This window comes from Mixophyes fleayi, chromosome 5 (genome assembly GCF_038048845.1).
Source record: "Mixophyes fleayi isolate aMixFle1 chromosome 5, aMixFle1.hap1, whole genome shotgun sequence".
Lineage (NCBI taxonomy): Eukaryota > Metazoa > Chordata > Amphibia > Anura > Limnodynastidae > Mixophyes > Mixophyes fleayi.
Genome location: NC_134406.1, coordinates 212,635,329 through 212,654,150, shown reverse-complemented (window position 1 = coordinate 212,654,150; position 18,822 = coordinate 212,635,329). Strand labels below are relative to the sequence as shown.

The window sequence follows — 18,822 nt, the reverse complement described above, 5'->3', positions numbered from 1 at the left end:
CACCTTATCTCCCTCTTGGTTTTCCACTGGGCATGCTCCATTGATTTGGGCAATGGGGCAAAGGAATCAACACATAGTAGACATGACGGTCAATAGCTATATTGTATCTGAGAGGGGGACTGGCTTTGCTAATCCCAGAAGTTTAATTTTTAAGTGTGAAATGACCCTACACCTTTCCTGGTCCTCGGAAGTCCCCTGCACTAACACAACCAGACACCTAAACCACTGAGAGCAGGCATTATTGGGATAACTTATGTGCAGATAACTTATCATATACAGTATAAATGACCAGTAGAGTCAATAATACATATTGTAAGCATAATATATTGGGGACCTTTTCCACATGGGAATTAAGACTAATAGTCATATTATACAGGTACTAGCAAATAGGAGTCCGAGGTGGCATTAATCTTTATTAATGGTGCATTATACACCCTTTCAAAATATACATTGTTAAATTTAACTTAGGTGAGCAAACATTAAACTACATATTGGTGGATTGTAACTAAATGTTGTCATCTAGGTAAAACGTGAACAACTTTTTCAAGGCATTCTTTGCAGAAGATCAAATGAGAAATGAAGGAAAAAAGAAAGAGAAGCACAATTTTACCTATCAAAATGAAATTGTGTTACCAGACATCATTTATAAAAGAAAGAACTAATGACAGTGTTTACTTACAGGTTCTGATTGCCAGTACTTTTTGCAATGCAAACATCGGCATGACCGTGGCATACACACCGACCACCAATACTGATGTCTTTAATACTGTAGTAGTACTGGAACAAACAAACACATATTCTTTAATACTCTAGGGATATACATCTTTCAAGCTTGACGTCTAAAAAGTAAAATTTATATCAACCCAACTAGGGGCCTCATTTAGTGCTAGGAGTAAGTCCAGCTAAAAAACATCTTCAGCTGAATGAGGCAAATTTAAAATGTGCAGACAGATTTATAGTGGAGCACTTCCTAGCTCACCTATAAATTGTAGTGTAAAAATAAAGAGGCCCAGTACTTGTGTCTGTTTGGGCCGATTTTTATTTCTATAATGACTAATTCATGGCTCCACCTTACATTGTATCTCCTCACTTCACCCGTAACACATCACCTGTACCACATTACCCGCACCACATTACCCATACCACATCACCCGTACCACATCACTGCTAACCACATCACCCGTACCCCATCACCCGTACCCCATCAACCCCACCACATCGCCCGTACCACATCGCCCGTACCACATCACCGGTAACCACATCACCGGTAACCACATCACCCGTACCTCATCACCCGTACCTCATCACCCCTACCACATCACCCGTACCACATCACCCGTAGCCACATCACCCGTAGCCACATCACCCGTAGCCACATCACCCGTAGCCACATCACCCGTAGCCACATCACCCATACCACATCACCCGTAACCACATCACCCGTAACCACATCACCCGTAACCACATCACATCACCCGTAACCACATCACCCGTAACCACATCACCCGTAACCACATCACCCCTACCACATCACCCCTACCACATGACCTGTAACCACATCACCCGTAACCACATCACCCATACCACATCACCCCTACCACATGACCTGTAACCACATCACCCGTAACCACATCACCCGTACCCCATCACCCGTACCACATCACCCATAACCACATCACCCGTAACCACATCACCCGTAGCCACATCACCCGTAACCACATCACCCGTAACCACATCACCCGTACCACATCACCTGTAACCACATCACCCGTACCACATCACCCGTAACCACATCACCCGTAACCACATCACCCGCACCACATCACCCGTAGCCACATCACCCGTACCACATCACCCGTAACCACATCACCCGTACCACATCACCCGTAACCACGCAAAAAAGGAAATCAACAATGGCTATTTCCGTAGGTTTTTTAGGGTAATTTCATATATAAATAACTACATTTATACACACATCACTTTAAGGTAAAGAAGGAAGTAGGATATAAGAAGAATGAAGGACATAGATGGCACTTACTCTGCGTGTTACAGTTGGGTCTTTTTCTGCTTTAGCTATTAAATGACCAAGGAGCGTGTTCGTCCTGAGGAAACGCAGCCGTATGTTCGTAGCCTTTGTGAAATCTCTCAACACAGGAGAGTCTATAAAGTGTTTAGCACCAGGTCGTCCATTTACTAATCTCACTACCACCTGAAATAGAAAAGAAAATCATTAGTCTGACTTACAGATGATCCCAACTATGCTTTAAGCACTTCCCCATCTTGCATATATTATACACATATTTGTATCCTACAGCTTCTATATTCATACACTAATACATAAGCTCAGGGTAGTTTGTCATAGTATAGTTTGTGAATACCTGATATGTTTAGCATCATCTGCATATATATATATTAAAAATGTAATCTCACTATTCCTTTCCACTACTTTTTAAATTCAACTTTAGTTTTACTTCCAGGGAAGGGACAACTGTCACGTCTTGTAAAATTGTAGTCAGGATTCGTATTAAATTGGCAAAATCCCAGAATCTGACTGAGGAACAAATTTTCAGAAGGTCTCCTGGAGAGGTGGGGGCAGCCTGAGCCTGCAGACCCTGCTCTGGAATGGCATGTATGTGACAAGCATGGAAAATAGAATGATCACATACATTACACTCACTCACTCTAAGGCAGCACTGCTACTGTAACACTATCACGGTAATTGTCCCTCTAATGATTTAGCTAAAGACTGAGCAGTGTACTCACTGGCTGAATAATTTACAGACAAATATCAGGTACTGCGACATATTCTGCTGTATGAAGGGATCATTTTAACCATTTTATCTTCAAGAATTTAAAGTGTTTGGACAATTTATCCTTAATAATACACCCCCCTCCCCCTTGTATATCAATTATCAAATAGGATTAGACTCCTGTTACCTGAAGTCAGGAGCCAGAATGCATTTTGGTTCTTAATGCTGGAGGCTCACAACAGAGTACTATTATGGAAGACATCTATTGTAGAGCTATGGACAGTCTGTAGTGCGCTCATTACTGGAGGGAAAATGAGCCCAGTTCAGCTTGAACCATGGTTTATTAGGGAGCAATGATCCAAAAGTGAAAATAGTTACTTGCCAGAAACTCCTTGTAACAGACAAACTCATTAGCATTCTTGCTAAACGTCTTTCATGGCACACAGTTACCCCAATATAGTAATGTTTAACTTAACTGTGTCAGAACTTGCATATTTTGCATGTGTTTGATCTTATTGTACCTGATACTTATCTTTTAGAATTACTTTTTAACTGATTCAAAAGCAAGCATGGAAAGTTAAGACATGTATTTTACAATTATCTAACAAAAAGAGTGGATGCCAAGTTTCAGCAAGTCTACCAAACTACCATAAAAAATCAATTTAATATACTTGACAGAAGAAAGACTTTTTATTTTCCATATATATCTTATCCTCACCATCTGTTTCTTCACCCATTATCCTCTTATTGGCTGAATACAAATAGATGCATTGCTCTATAGAAGCCAAACTTTTTGTTGCCTGCCTGCAAGCAGAGCCACCATCAGAGGGGTATGGGGGATACTGTTGTATCGGGCCTGGGCTCACCAGGGGGCCTGGTACAACAGCGCAGCACAGACTTACCTGGGGCCCCGCTGGTCTCCGCTACTCTGTCTTCAGCCTGGCTGTCACCGTGACAGCCAGGCACCAGGATGTGATCGCAGGGGTGGAGGATTCATTCCCCCTGCGATCATGTGATCTGGCTGTCACAGGCAGAGCACATGATCGCAGGCTGAAGACAGGCTGAAGACAGAGTAGCGGAGACCAGCGGGGCCCCAGGTAAGTATGTGTTGCTGTTGCTCATGGGTGGGGCTCATGGGAATGGGAGGCCTGGGGGCCCGTACTGGGCCCCGTACTGGGCTCCATGATTGCCGCAGAATAGAATAAGTATAGTACCGCAGAAAACCTCCTTGAAAACTGAGAATATAAAACATACATCCCAACATTTGAAATCACTGCAGGGACATGTTAAAAAGATTTTCATTTGTCCTACCAGACAGATGGGTTTATTGTCTGATGCTGTACCTGTCAGGAGAATTTCGATTTCTCCTCTACTGACACGTCATCCATTAGACAACAGTTTGGACAGCCAATGCATTTATGCAGACGGTAGCTTGTGACCACAGCTGATAAATTCTACATTTATCTGTCTGGCAGGAGGAAGATCCATTACAGAGGTGCTGGTATCTACCAAACAGCACATCAATCGTACACCCACAAAAACGCTTCCACTTTCTAATAATATCACAGTTGATCGTGGAGTATCCAGCAGGGATGAAATTTCACGAACAGTCTTATTACAAAGGTAACATCCTGTCACAGTACCACGCTTGAAGTCACTGAGCTCTTCAGAACAACTCATTATGTATCACAAATGTTTGCAAATGGAGACTGCATGACTGAGTGCTTGATTTTATACACCTCTGGCAACGGGTCTGATTGAAACACCTCAATTCAATAATTAACAGGTGTGGCCAAATACTTTTGTCCATATAGTGTATATCATCTAGAAATGGGCGGGCTCGGTTCCCCGAGATCCGAATCCTACCGAATTTAGGGTATCCGAGTACCGAGCCAAGCTCTCCCGCCCATTCGGTTTCGAAATCAAGGCAAAACGTCATCGTGACATATTCGTTTTTCTGAGTTCGGATCTCGCGAGATTTAAAAAGTATAAATACCAGCCTCCACAGCAATCCATCGCCATTTGACAGGGAGAGAGCAGGGTTAGGTCACACTGGCTATATCAGCGCAGGGACAGTGATTGATTGTATTAAACAGCATTGAAAGCTTAATACCAGATTGTTACAGCAGTAAGAGGAGAAGAGAGGAGGGTTATTTGTTCAGTTTCTGGCACTCCAAGTGCTATTGGGGTGTCCCCCATGCTTTTGCAGAAATTTATCTGGCTGTGAAAAAAGTACTATATTGCAGCAGTGTCAAAAACAATTTGTAGCACTACAAGTGCTTTGGGCTCAGAATGGATTCAAAGCAGTCCACATATGAGCAAAATGAGCGGCCAGGTTCTGTCACCAGTCCTGATGGTAGTGTTCCCAGTACGTCATCTGGGAAAGGCGATGTCAAACTACACCGTCTTTTGAAATCAGCCAAAAAAACACACACCCCAAAAAAATTTACAGTGTTGAAGCGCAAATGAAGTGTAACTGAGGAAAAGTTAAGTGCCGATAAAAAAAAAATTTGCCAACATGCCATTCTACACATGCAGTGGCAAAGAGAGAATGAGGCCTTCGCTTTTCTCTATTGGTGGCAGATCCAAAAATGTTACCGAGCCTACAAGTGGTGCACAACTACTGTTACGCGTGAAAGCCGAGCTGCAAGATAGCAGTAAGGCATTAGAGGATAATGTTTGCTCTGAATCAGAAATGACACCAATTCCTGTGGAGAGTCCATCAAACAGTGGGATGTCTAATCGTGAGCATTCTGTTAGTGTACCCATGAAGAAGGGCCCTTTCAGCAGTTCTGCTGATGTGTGCCTGAACAGTCCGAGTGTAGCCGGTGATACACCAATTGAGGATGCCACTTTGGAATTAGAAGAGGATGAGGGGGAGATTTGTGTAGGCAACGAGGGCACTAATGATGATGTTAATGATTATGATGCAGATACCAAATTGCCTTTCTCAATTTCTATAACGTCTATAACGGCTGAATAGTTTTCTATTTTACTCCTAGTGGAGAGGGGGTCTCATGCAGACAGATACCAAATACTGGTCCATTTATTTTTCCTTTCTAATTCCACAGTCTATGCAGGCTGCTTTTTTTCTATTCAACTACAAGTGGAGGGCGGGGGGGCATAGATAGCCACCAAACTACCGTGGTCCATTTATTTTTACTTTCTAATTCCACAGTCTATGCAGGCTGCTTTTTTTCTATTCAACTACAACCAACTTAAGCAAGAGGTGGTAACTAGGTGGAATTCCACCCTGTACATGCTTCAGAGGATGGAGGAACAGCGCAAAGCCATCCAAGCATATTGCACAAGCCATGACATTGGGAAAGGAGGGGGGATGTATTTCTTCAGTCTTGCACAGTGAAGAATCCTTTCAGTGCTGTGCAAGGTGCTGAAACCATTTGAAGTTGTGACGTGTGAGGTGAGTGCAGACTCTGCTAGTTTGAGCCAAGTCATTCCTTTAATTAGACTATTGGAAAAGCAGCTTGAGAAACTGAAGGAGGAGCTGAAAGCAAGCAATTCAGCAAAATATGTTGGCCTTGTCGATCAAGTACTTAATTCGCTTCACAATGATCTTCGAGTTATTAAGATCTTGAACTCAAATCAGTACGTTTTGCCCACTGTGCTTGATCCAAGGTTTAAGACCTACATTGAGTCTTTACTTGTAAATGAGCGAGATGTGAACTGTTGCAAGGAGCTATTGCTCAGCAAGTTGCCCGCTGAACTGGGCCTCGGCTTGACTACGTGTCCTCCTTCACTTTCTCAAGCTGCTGCTGCTCGTAAAAAATTAAATTTCCAAAAAAGAAGCAGGGAAGACGCAGGGGGCAGACCAGAACAATTTAACATCTGGGCTGGTTTGAAGAATTTTTCTAAAAAATGTGTCACCTTGCCCATAACTCCATCCAATACGAGTATAAACATGCAAAGGATGGTGGAGGAATATTTTCAAGAGGTAATTGATATGGAAATGTCAGACAGTCCCTTTCCTTACTGGGAGGAAAAGCAGGTCATTTGGAAACCCATGTTCAAACTTGCTTTGCAATACCTAAGCTGCCCACCCTCCAGTGTGAACGAGTATTCAGTACAGCCGGGAACTTAGTCAGTGATCGCTGTAGAAGGTTACTTCCCAAAAATGTGGAGAAAATGATGTTTATAAAAATGAACTACATCTTCCACGAGGAAGGCCTTCACTATCCAAGACATCCAAGCACTGACTGTTCTCTAATGGCGGATTCAAGCGGCCATGAATTGATAGTCTGTGATGATGACGTACACACTGATGAGGGTGAGGATGAATATCCAGATGATGACGATAATATTTTTTTAAAACTTTCTATTTAAGTCTAGGGTTCAATCTACCCCCAAAGAGGAAAGGGACTTGAGGCATTTCATATCACGTACCAACTTGAAAGGTTGCTGTTTTGGCAATTTCTCATTATGGGTAGGGTGTCATACACACACTGATCCCAAACTGCCTTTGTCCATTTCAAATAATATTGTACAGTCTATAACGGCTGATTTTTTTTGTGTTTTCTACAACTGGAGGGGGGCCTATAGAGACAGAAACCAAACTGCCTTTGCCCATTTCTTTACATATTTAACTATAAGTGTAATATACACCGAAAGATGATGGCTGCATTGCCAATATGCATAGATGGAGAGGAAGACAATCTGGTTTGTGTGTAGAATTAATGAAGTCCTACCTACCAGGAATTAAACTTTTTTTCTGATAATTTATTAGCTTTACAATTACATTACTTATCCAAGTACCAGGTGGAGCACTAAATTTGGTTATTTTAGGCCCAAAAACATTGATTTTCCAACAAAATAGCAAAACAAAACCAAACAAAACCAAAACACGCAATGGCGGTTTTGCAAAACCAAAACACAACGGTAATCCAGATCCAAAACCGAATACCAAACCAAAACACGGGGGTCAGTGACCATCTCTAATATCATCCCTTAACCCCGTGCGATTTCAACCAGAAAAACAAAAGTTAAAAATATAATAGAACAAGAACGTAATTAAGGTACAAATATAAACTTACTTCTCCATTTTCAAGAGGAACAATCCGAGAGTATTCTGTTGTGCAGATGACATCATCATCTCTAGTAATGGGCTGCTTGGCCTCCTTCCCAAAATGATGTATGCAGTCATGCTTAGAGTCTGGAACATAAATTACCTTTAGTGGAACATGCCCTAATATCATATAATGACATTCTTTGCCATCAAAAGTGACAAATAATACAAGGTCTGCCTTTGCCAACAGTATACAGTATACTTGCTCTTTTTATATGCAACAGTTTTGACTGAGAAAAATGAAAGAGAAAAAATACTCATAAAACGACATTTACAGTAATGCAAACGCTCACTAAAATTCCCCGTTTCTGATGTAAATTCTTATCATTATTTAGGCTAATCTGGCTTTTGTCGAGTGAACAAGTTCTAGTGTGACATAAATTCAGCCCTTACACTTGTAAAATACATAAAAAGATAAGTTTACAAGCTTATTTCAGTGTGCTATTATTTCCCATAAAAGTTTTTTCAATACATAGAAGCTTATTTGATGTGTCAGACAGGTCCAAGTGGTTACCCTTCAACAATATATAAGTTTAAATTCTCTTAAGTGCAAATAGGATTACTGAGGCTGATTCCCTTTAGCAAAGTATAATATTTATCATTTATTCACATTTCCCACATTTTGCTGATCCATATAACTCTATGTTCATTATTTCGACTGTGATCAAATAACAAAAGAATACTAGACATGCTGTTGTGTAAATGGTAGTTAGTAGAATAAAACCTCACAATACAATCATATTGTAAAGACGGAGGAGATTTTACTGGAATTCCACAAACACAAGAGCATAAGTATATGGTAGTCCTGAGTATGTCAGGCAATGTGCCAAGAAATTCTTCATGGATTACTGGAGTAGATGGTTCAACACCTGCACTTCACATCAGCTTATAGTAAAGTCAACAATCTGGATTCTTCAGCACATAAATTCTGCTCTATGTTTTAAGACAGCTTACAGTGTACATTTGGCACTTTTGTATCAAACCTCTTTGAAGAGGTAAGAATTCTTCTACACATCAGGATGCACGTAGAGCTGGATGCATGTCTGTTGTTTGCCTAAGATCCACATTTTCATACTGTGCATCAAACAAATGTATGCAGATGTTGGCACTTATGACTCTTGACTCAAGTAGACCTGGACGCAGGTGAAAAAACACCTGTCAGCCTCTTGTGGGCGCTGGAGGGCTAGTGCAATGATACCTAATGATGGTGATGACGATTAGCAGAACTAGCTAGCCCCTCCTGATTGGCTGCTTGTGAAGTTACCTCTCCAGCTGATACCACTTAAATCATTAGCGTGGCACCTAATATATATATGAAGTTGCGGCCTTCTATTTGCAGAACTTAACTGATACTTCCATGCAGGAAAGAAGATTCCCATTTGATTTTTTTACATATGTTTGTATTAAATTCAAGTTTAATTTGTATTTGGAGTTTTGTTTGTTTCTAATTACATGTTAGATAGAAAATGCTACTTTATTAATAACAGTCAATACACTAATCTCTCTTATGTATATGACAATTCATTTTATTATTATATTGTGTACAAATAGGGTAATGTGACTTTAGCATTTACTACTAACACTGTCAAGCCACATATGCTTCCTCTACACTATCATGGGACGACAGCAAACATATTTTTTACTCCTTACGTATGTGTGGCACAAATGCCAGTTATGTACAACTGGGGGCATTTGGAGATGGATATAACTAAACATTTGGACGCCAATGGTATTTTATCTGCATGTCTTTTCCTGCATGCATTCAGGGTGCAAATGGGTCCAATTCTGCATCTTTCTAAGTTGAAATGATCTGTAATGCAAACCTACATAGACGGTGACACTGTGCAAGTTGTAATATAGATGAGAGTGTGGAATACTTTTGCAAATAAAAATAACTACAATAATAGGGGCCCTGTAGCTTTAAAAGTTTGCAACGATTTCTGACATAGTTATCCACAGTGTTCAAAGTTAGAAATTTAGAAGTGCCAACATGAAAAATGTACGAGCATACCACACCACCATGTACACCCTCACTTCAACAGCTGGTTATCCATAAAAAGTATCTTGTACAAATTAGTGAAGTTACTTTTATTAGCAAAAGTATTCCACACTCTGACACACAAACTTATGGTAAACGAGAATAGACAAAATAAATATTACTTACTAGCAAAATATTGCCAAGGTATGTATGTGCTTCCAAAATCAATAGATCTCTCTAGCACCCAAAGATCAGGCCGAGGGGAATTGGCAAACTTGATGAGGACATACGCAACATGGAAGAGCTAGTGACACAAACACAAAGACATTGAATAAGGGTTTTGGCCTTGAGACCATAATAATACAATTTAAAGTTGACATTAGGGAGTGTATTTACTAAACTGCTGGTTTGAAAAAGTGGAGATGTTGTCTATAGCAACCAGATTCTAGTTATCATTTATTTAGTATATTCTACAAAATGACAGCTAAAATCTGATTGGTTGCTATAGGCAACATCTCCACTTTTCAAACCCACAGTTTAGTAAATATACCCTCAGATCTCCATACCTTGCTGTGTAATAAAACAGCATTGTTTCAAACATCAAATAAGGATTTATATAGGGTATTGTGTGTTTTATAATACACATGAAATGTTCTACTTTTCATTATGTGGCCTGAGGGTAAATGTATCAAGGTCCGATTTTGCAAATCCAGCGATTTTCTCGGGAGAGTTGAAACTCGCAGATGTATGAAGCTGAAATTTCATGTAAAATCGCCAGAGTTGTGCTTCTGTCAAAATCGCAAAATCGAGTGGGAAAGCTAGTGGGAGAATCCCCTAATACTATAAATAAACCTAATGCAAAGAGTCTTCTGTTCTTCGCCCAGGGGGGGCCCATATTTGTAAGATCCACGATTCTTCTTGCTTGCAGAAAAATAAAAAAGGGAGGAGCCACTGCAAACAGCTCCTACCTAGTAGGAGCTCTGATACGCAATGAGCTTAGCTCATTGCGGTTGTTCTATTTATAGTATTAGTGGATTTTCCCCTGCCGCGTGTCCCACTGCTATAGTGCCGCCAATCGAGGCTGGTTTGCCTAGTGCTTGGTCCATGAAAATCGGGGGGACCCCATGCAAAATTTCCCCCCGATTTTCACGTAACCAGCAGTAGTCAGGCAGCACTAGGGTTAAGCATGAATAGAGGGGGACCACACACTTTTTTTTTTTAACTTTGATCTATTCTTTACAGTTTTTACAACTGCCGGAGCTCCGGCAGCTGTATGACAGGCAGTGTAACAGTGATGTGTTTATACAACTCGCTGCTACAACACAGGAGAGTTAGCTAACACGGGAGTGTTTTACATTGCAGCAAATCGCCAGAGATGACCAGCGATTTTAAAGATCAGGGTCAAAATTGCAGCTTGATACATTTCAGAAAATTTTGACTAAAATCGCGATTTGCCGTGATTTTAACACACTGAAAAAATCAGACCTTGATACATTTACCCCCTAGAGTTATCTTGCTTAGTCCAATAGGACAATGTCTGTGTCCCTTCCTTCTCCTTTGCTTATAATGCCACTGGTTTAAAGGAGGCTGTATCACCAAAATGAAGAGATACTTATACGTTATAAGAAGTAGGAAGCATTGAAATATAATCAAAACATAAAATCACTTCTTTTAAGGCTGTGTCTCAGGTCTATTGCGTCCTTGTGATGTTCATGTGTAACCAAGTTTTAAGCGCACATATACAAATGCATAATAAACATTCATAAATTCAACTTGCTTCCTTTCTACCTGCAAAACTGATAAGGATTATATTAAACGCTTACATGACTTTCATTTGTTGGATTGTACATTCCGCGAGCCCTTGTACAGAGCTGACTGAATGGGTTGCTTTACCATTCAGGCTTCCTCCTAAGACTTTTTCAGCCATAGATTTATATGAACAGGCAACGTTATTTATTGGTCTTGCCTTGGCATAAGAAACTGTTTTGCTGCGCTCTCTGCATTGTATTCAGAGAACAGAGGCATATCCTATGGTAACAAGAGCAGGGAAACATGTGCAAGCCAAGTTCAAATTGCTCTTTAAAATAGAGCCAGAATCAATAGCCCCAGAGGCAAATGTTTTTCAGCCTCCTGTGCCGCCAGGTACATGTATTTAATCAATAAGTGCACTTACCAGCAATTACATAATTTTTCTTTTTTAAAAAAAAAAAAATTTTCCCCAAAGTTATGGAAAAAATATATAAAAATAATATAAAATGTATACACTTTATATTATTCTGCATAGCATTTAGATTTCAATCACCAATCCTTGTATGTACTTGGATATGTGGTTAAAATTTATTATGACTGCACCTACTGCTGGAATGCAAGTAAGCAATATAACAGCAGCCTTTTAAATTCAGTCTGCAACGATTACACCTGCAAAACTCATACATGCGACATGGATAGCCAACAGTCTGGAACTATTGCCAATATCAATTTTCTGCATTAATGAAAAATAGTTGGGTCAATTTTACTACAGTTATTGCTGCATAAAAACATAGTTACCTATTGTATTCCATGTGACGCTTTGGGTGAAAAAGTAATTGTCTTCAACTGTAAGGAAGGATATTTGCACAGAAAATATATCATCATCACCATTTATTTATATAGCGCCACTGATTCCGCAGCGCTGTACAGAGAACTCATTCACATCAGTCCCTGCCCCATTGGAGCTTACAGTCTAAATTCCCTAACATACACACACACACAGACAGAGAGAGAGAGAGAGAGAGAGAAAGACTAGGGTCAATTTTGATAGCGGCCAATTAACCTACTAGTATGTTTTTGGAGTGTGGGAGGAAACCGAAGCACCCGGAGGAAACCCACGTAAACATGCGGAGAACATACAAACGCCACACAGATAAGGCCATGGTCAGGAATTGAACTTTTGACCCCAGCGCTGTGAGGCAGAAGTGCTAACCACTTAGCCACCCTACTGCCCATATTTGATACATCTTTAAAAGGTATATAACTGGTGTATTCAATAGTTGATAAATGATATATTTAATCCCGAAGGCAAAAAGACTTCCAATGCTACATTCTCAGGTTTTAAAGCTTTGTCCCTGCTATCCCTTTTCAATATTGATCAACTGCTCGGTACAATTACTCATACTAGATGCAATTCTTAGAATTGCTTTTATTTATTCTTATTAGGCTTTATAAAAAAAGTTTGTTAAAAAGGAGTATTTCACTATGAGGGTCACAGAGGGCTATTATGGAACCAGATCTGGACTTTGAAGAGAGAAAACTATTATGTGCTCCCTTGTTCATATCATAGTATCAGATAAGCAGTGCATTGTGTTCAGCCCAGGGCAATTCATATATGGTTATTGAATAACCATGCTTTGGTATTTAAGGATCACAGTATATTGATGGAATGTTAAAGTCAGAATCATTAGGATGTGGAACATTTCTGGTATTCAGAAGAGGCACATGTACTCCCTGAGCTGCCTGTTGCTTAACATTGCACTAGACAGATACAACCTTAAAATACTAAACCACATTCCAACCTTAATAATATGAGATGCTAAAAACCTGTCTTCAGGTCTGTGTACTGATGCCTGAGTTAGATGCTGCCAGAGACAGAGGGTCTTTTCATTTTTAGGAACTAGATCTGACACAGGCACATATCTGTAATAGAATAATATGCATACTACTTTATTATCTACTTTGGAAGATTAATGAAATAACTTATAATTACTAGCATGGACAATTACAAAGCATACAGCTAACCAAATTATTTGTTTGATTCTAACATAAATACTGAAACTGTAATTCCAGAAATAGATCATTAATGTTACAATGTGTCTGGAAGCATTGATTGTATTGTTCCTTTACAATGCTACTATACACAGCAACAACAATATTCCAATGGGGTAAGTTTCAATGGAATTAGAAAATAGCAACAGAATTGCAGCAGAAAACATACCCAGTGTGCTTAATAATAAGTGTGTGTGAAATGGATTAGAGCCTAGAGCCCCCAGGTAGATTCAAACACCAGAAAAGAAACGATTGTCTGATCCACATACCACCAACATCATTGTTAATTTGTAAGGTGCCACAAAACTCATGTAAAACACAAGTTCTACATAAAAGTAGAACACGTACATTAGGTTGATGAATTAGGTGCAGATGTGAGACAAAGAGTAGATATGACCCTGCTCGTGAGAGTTTACAGTCTAGAGCTATATGTAAATGTCTTCAAGTCTACAAAGTGAAATGGTGAGATGAGGATGATCTAGTTGCTCACTGTGCGGTCTTAGATCAGATAACAGAAACCAGAGGAGAGATACTGTTACTGATTTAAGACCGTGCCTTTTCGCCAGGGTAAAGGTCATTGTAAATCAGCTGCTTGGTCTATCTGAATTCAACTGTTTTGTTAATGTATTCACTAGTGATATTACTTGTGGTCTACAAGGGAAGGTATATCTTTGCAGATGATGCACTAATATGTAACAGTTCACAAGGACCAATGTAACGATGGATTACTGTCTGCAATCGCCCTACTATCGCCAGCGGTAATACTCACCATGCTTCATTGGCGATAGTGGAGACTTTGGGGGCCTATTTATCAGGGATACATGTACCCTTGCAATACATTTATCGCCAAACATTTTTTCAATGTTTAATGATTTTTAGAAATTTGTAAAATATATTTTTATTATGAGATGATATGAAATTTACTTGTGAAGTAGCAGGAAGAGGGACGTTATATTTCACTTTATAGGTCAGGTAGGATCTCACATCAAGGTCTGGAGGCCCTTTTTCCAAAATTGAAAACAAAACAGAGAAGAGCTACTAAAATGATACCTGGGGGTAAATGTATCATACCCCGGTTTTTTCATCTCGCGGGAGATCGGCGTCTTTGCAGCTAAAATTTAAAGGGGCGATGGCTTGTAAAGGCAAACTTGCCTTTACAAGCCATCGCCCCTTTAAATTTTAGCTGCGAAGACGCCGATCTTCCGCGAGATGAAAAAACCGGGGTATGATACATTTACCCCCTGGGCTGCATAACAAAAACTTATCATGAAAGACTTCAAAAGCAAAACATGTGCAACAAAACATTCAAAAGCAAAACATGAGGATAGAAGAGACAGGTGGGATATGATAAAAACATTCATACAGCGGGTGAAATAAGTATTGAACACATGAACATTTTTCTCAGTTAATATATGTTTAATGTGGGTAATGTAATGAAATTGACAGCAAATGTCAGCAACAACCCTTGCAATCCGCACATGCAAAGAAATCAAACCATAGATGTCCATAAATTAAGTTTTATGTAATAATGTGACATGACATAGGGAAAAGTATTGAACACATGATGAAAGGGAGGTGCAAAAAGGCATGGAAAGTCAAGACACCAGCTGAAATCTATCAGTAATTAGAAAGCAATGCTGTCAGCTGGTTCAGCCACAACTGATGGTCTATAAAAAGGTGTCTCATTACGAAGGTGTCACACAAGAAACATCTCATGATGGGTAAAAGCAAAGAGCTCTCTCAAGACCTTCGCTACCTTATTGTTGCAAAACATACTGGTGGCATTGGTTACAAAAGGTTCTCTAAACTGCTGAATGTTCCAGTGAGCACTGTTGGGGCCATAATCCGGAAGTGGAAAGAACATCATTTCACCATAAACCGGCCACGACCAGGTGCACCTTGCAAGATTTCTGACAGAGGAGTGAAAAAAAATGATCAGAAAAGTTGTCCAAGAACCAAGGACCACTTGTGGAGAGCTTCAGAAAGACCTGGAATTAGCAGGTACAATTGTTTCAAAGAAAACAAAAAGTAATGCACTCAACCGCTATGGCCTCTATGCACGCTCACCACGCTTTGCTGAAGAAACAACATGTTGAAGCTCATTTAAAGTTTGCTGCACAACATTTCAACAAGCCTGTGAAATACTGGGAGAATATAGTGTGGTCAGATGAGAGCAAAACTGAACTCTTTGGATGCCTTAATACACAACATGTTTGGAGAAGGAATGGCACTGCACATCACCCCAAAAACACCATACCAACAATGAAATTTGGAGGTGGGAACATCATGGTGTGGGGCTGTTTTTCTGCACATGGTACTGGCATACTGCGTATGATTGAAAGAAGGATGAATGGAAAAATACTGAGACATTCTTGATAAAAATCTGCTGCCATCTACCAGGATGCTGAAGATGAAACGAGGATGGACATTTCAGCAAGACAATGATCCCAAACACATAGGACACTCTCAATTGGTTTCAGATACAGAAAATAAAGCTGCTAGAATGGCCCAGCCAATCACCTGACTTGCTTCCAATTGAAATTCTATGGAAAGAACTAAAGATTAGAGTTCATAGAAGAAGCCCACAGAACCTTCAAGATTTGAAGACTATTAGCATTGAAGAATGGGGCAAAATCACACCTGAGCAATGCATGTGACTAGCTTCTCCATACAGGAGGCGTCTTGAAGCTGTCATTACCAACAAAGGATTTTGTACAAAGCACTAAATAAATTTCAGGAAGCCTGTTCAATACCTTTTCCCTGTGTCATTGTACATTATTACACAAAACTTAATTTATGGTTGTTGCTGACATTTGGTGTAAATTTCATTACAACAGCCACATTAAATATATATTTACTGAGAAAAATGTTGATGTGTTCAATACTTATTTCACCTGCTGTACATATTTATCTGAGTTCAGTGCAGTATTTTAACTGGAATTCTGGAACAATGGGAAGTTGGAGGGAGGAAGATTGAAAGGTAACATAAGAAAGAACTTTTTTTTGCAGAAATGGTGATAGATAAATTGAATAGTCTCCTATCAGTCGTGGTGGGGAATCATACAGTGAAAGAATTCAAGAATGCATGGGACAAACATTGGCCTTTTTAAAGCTGCTTACTACTAGGAAATCATTATCCTAAGGTGCCGCTGCACCTAGCGGAGTTCTTTGGTCTCTTCAGTTTCCCTCACAGCATGACCAAAATCCAGAGGAGGTAGAGTGTAAGTGTGAGGAGCAATCGCATCCCACAGTCAATTGGTCCTCCCCCTCATGCCCCCCCACTGCCATGATTTAATGTTGCTTAACAAAATTAATTTGCTGGTTCTGTATTACAGACAAAATAGAAAACATTAAGAAAAGAAAAAGTAAAAAAAACATAACATTTCTAACCCTCCCCCACCAATATAAAACACAAAAGGGTAGATTAGATGGACCAGTAGGTTATTTCCTGCCATTACATAACGTTATGCTTTGTGTGCTGTTTAAGCTGTATTAGCTCCACTTTTAAAGTAAATGTTTCATCGTCTAGTCTCTGCTGGCACTGGAGGATGTCATATGTGGCAGTATCCTAGCATGTGAACTGTCTTGTCTAAGGTGTCAAGTGGTCATGTAATTTTCTCAGATGGCATTCTAAAGTGGCTGCTGTAAGCCCTCTCAGACGAGGTCTGGATAGCATGCGCTTTAGTGGAGTTGCTCTCTTTGCTAGGATCTCATATAGAAATAACTGGGCTTACACTAGAGAGCCTCTCCCTAGAGGGTCCTACTGCAGGATTAAAGAGCCCAGAACCATTGTACAAACCTATCCATCTACTCACTAGTTTCAAGAGTATTTTTTGCCCTCCATCTGCACATCACATGTCATGGGATTGTCGGTAGTTGGATGCTTTGACCATCCAGTAGGTGGTAATAATGTTTATATTCAGGATCAGAGCCATTCACTACCTTTAGCAGTAGTCTTGGGTAAATGTTCTTGGTCGGAGCCATTACATTTAAAAATCAATCAACTGTTGACCATTATATCCCTTCATAGGATGATGAATCAATGGAAGCCAATGGTAATGTCATGAAATTTAAATTGCATAGTTTATACCCTGCAATTGACAGACACCAGTACTTACGGAATAATATTTGACTTACAATATTTGTGGGCAGCACGGTGGCTTAGTGGTTAGCACTTCTGCCTCACAGCACTGGGGTCATGAGTGATTCCGGACCATGGCCTTATCTGTGTGGAGTTTGAATGTTCTCCCCGTGTTTGTGTGGGTTTCCTCCGGGTGCTCCGGTTTCCTCCCACACTCCAAAAACATACTGGTAGGTTAATTGGCTGCTATTAAATTGCCCTTAGTCTCTCTCGGTCTGTGTGTGTGTTTGTTAGGGATTTATATTGTAAGCTCCAATGGGGCAGGGACTGATATGAATGAGTTCTCTGTACAGTGCTGCGGAATTAGTGGCGCTATATAAATAAATAGATGATGATGATGACTTTCATCAACATCTATATCATTACAGCCAGCAAAGTGTGGAGCATGACACTGAATGGATACTAACTCTGACTAAACTTTGCGACTGCGAGACATTGAATTGGAGACATACACAAAGTAAACAAATAGCTTGACTATTTACTGACATACATGAGGTTGGCTGTGTCAAGAATCACACAATAACTTTTGTATCCAAACAGCCAGACTGATTTGACTCTAGCCGTAGTGAAGGCGCAGAGTCTAACGAAGGGTAGAGAAGGGTATACACTGGAAATGTGGACATACTCCTGCTAGCAGTTGATGCTACTGAGCCAAAAGGCGCGGAGTCTAAAACTTTCCCGGTATTCATCATGGACCCCTGCAAGGAGGTTTGGTGTTAGCTGTGTAAGACATGCAGGTTGCGGCCCTAAGAGCCAGTCGCTAGCGAGAAAGCTGGAGTAACGGACTGAGCGTAGAGGAATAGCTGAGTCAGTACCAGGTGATCCAAGTGAAGCCAGAAACATCAAACAGAAGAATAGCTGAGGTAGCCAAGGGAAAACTAGGAATCCAAATGGGATCAGAATAGAATAGCTGAATACTCAGGGAAGCCAGGGTAAAACCAGGGATCCAAATAGAACCAGAATTGTGAAGTAGAAGAAAGGTCAGGAGTAAGCAAGACGGCAACAGGAAGTTCAAAATAGAGGATGAAAGAGTATAGACACTAAGAGGATCCAGGAACAGGCCCAAAAAGTG

General features: G+C 40.2%; 1 protein-coding gene across 2 annotated transcripts in view; it reads right to left on the bottom strand.

Moving 5' to 3' along the window:
• Positions 1–18,822, bottom strand: part of LAMA3 (laminin subunit alpha 3) — a 183,752-nt gene that overhangs the window by 145,771 nt on the left and 19,159 nt on the right. For both annotated transcript variants that reach the window (XM_075213429.1, XM_075213427.1), the window contains exons 3-6: positions 9,995–10,112; positions 7,799–7,917; positions 2,039–2,209; positions 680–777 (exon numbers count right to left, since the gene is read on the bottom strand). In XM_075213429.1, coding sequence (XP_075069530.1) covers positions 680–777; positions 2,039–2,209; positions 7,799–7,917; positions 9,995–10,112 — 506 coding nt within the window. The remainder of the gene's footprint in view (positions 1–679; positions 778–2,038; positions 2,210–7,798; positions 7,918–9,994; positions 10,113–18,822) is intronic.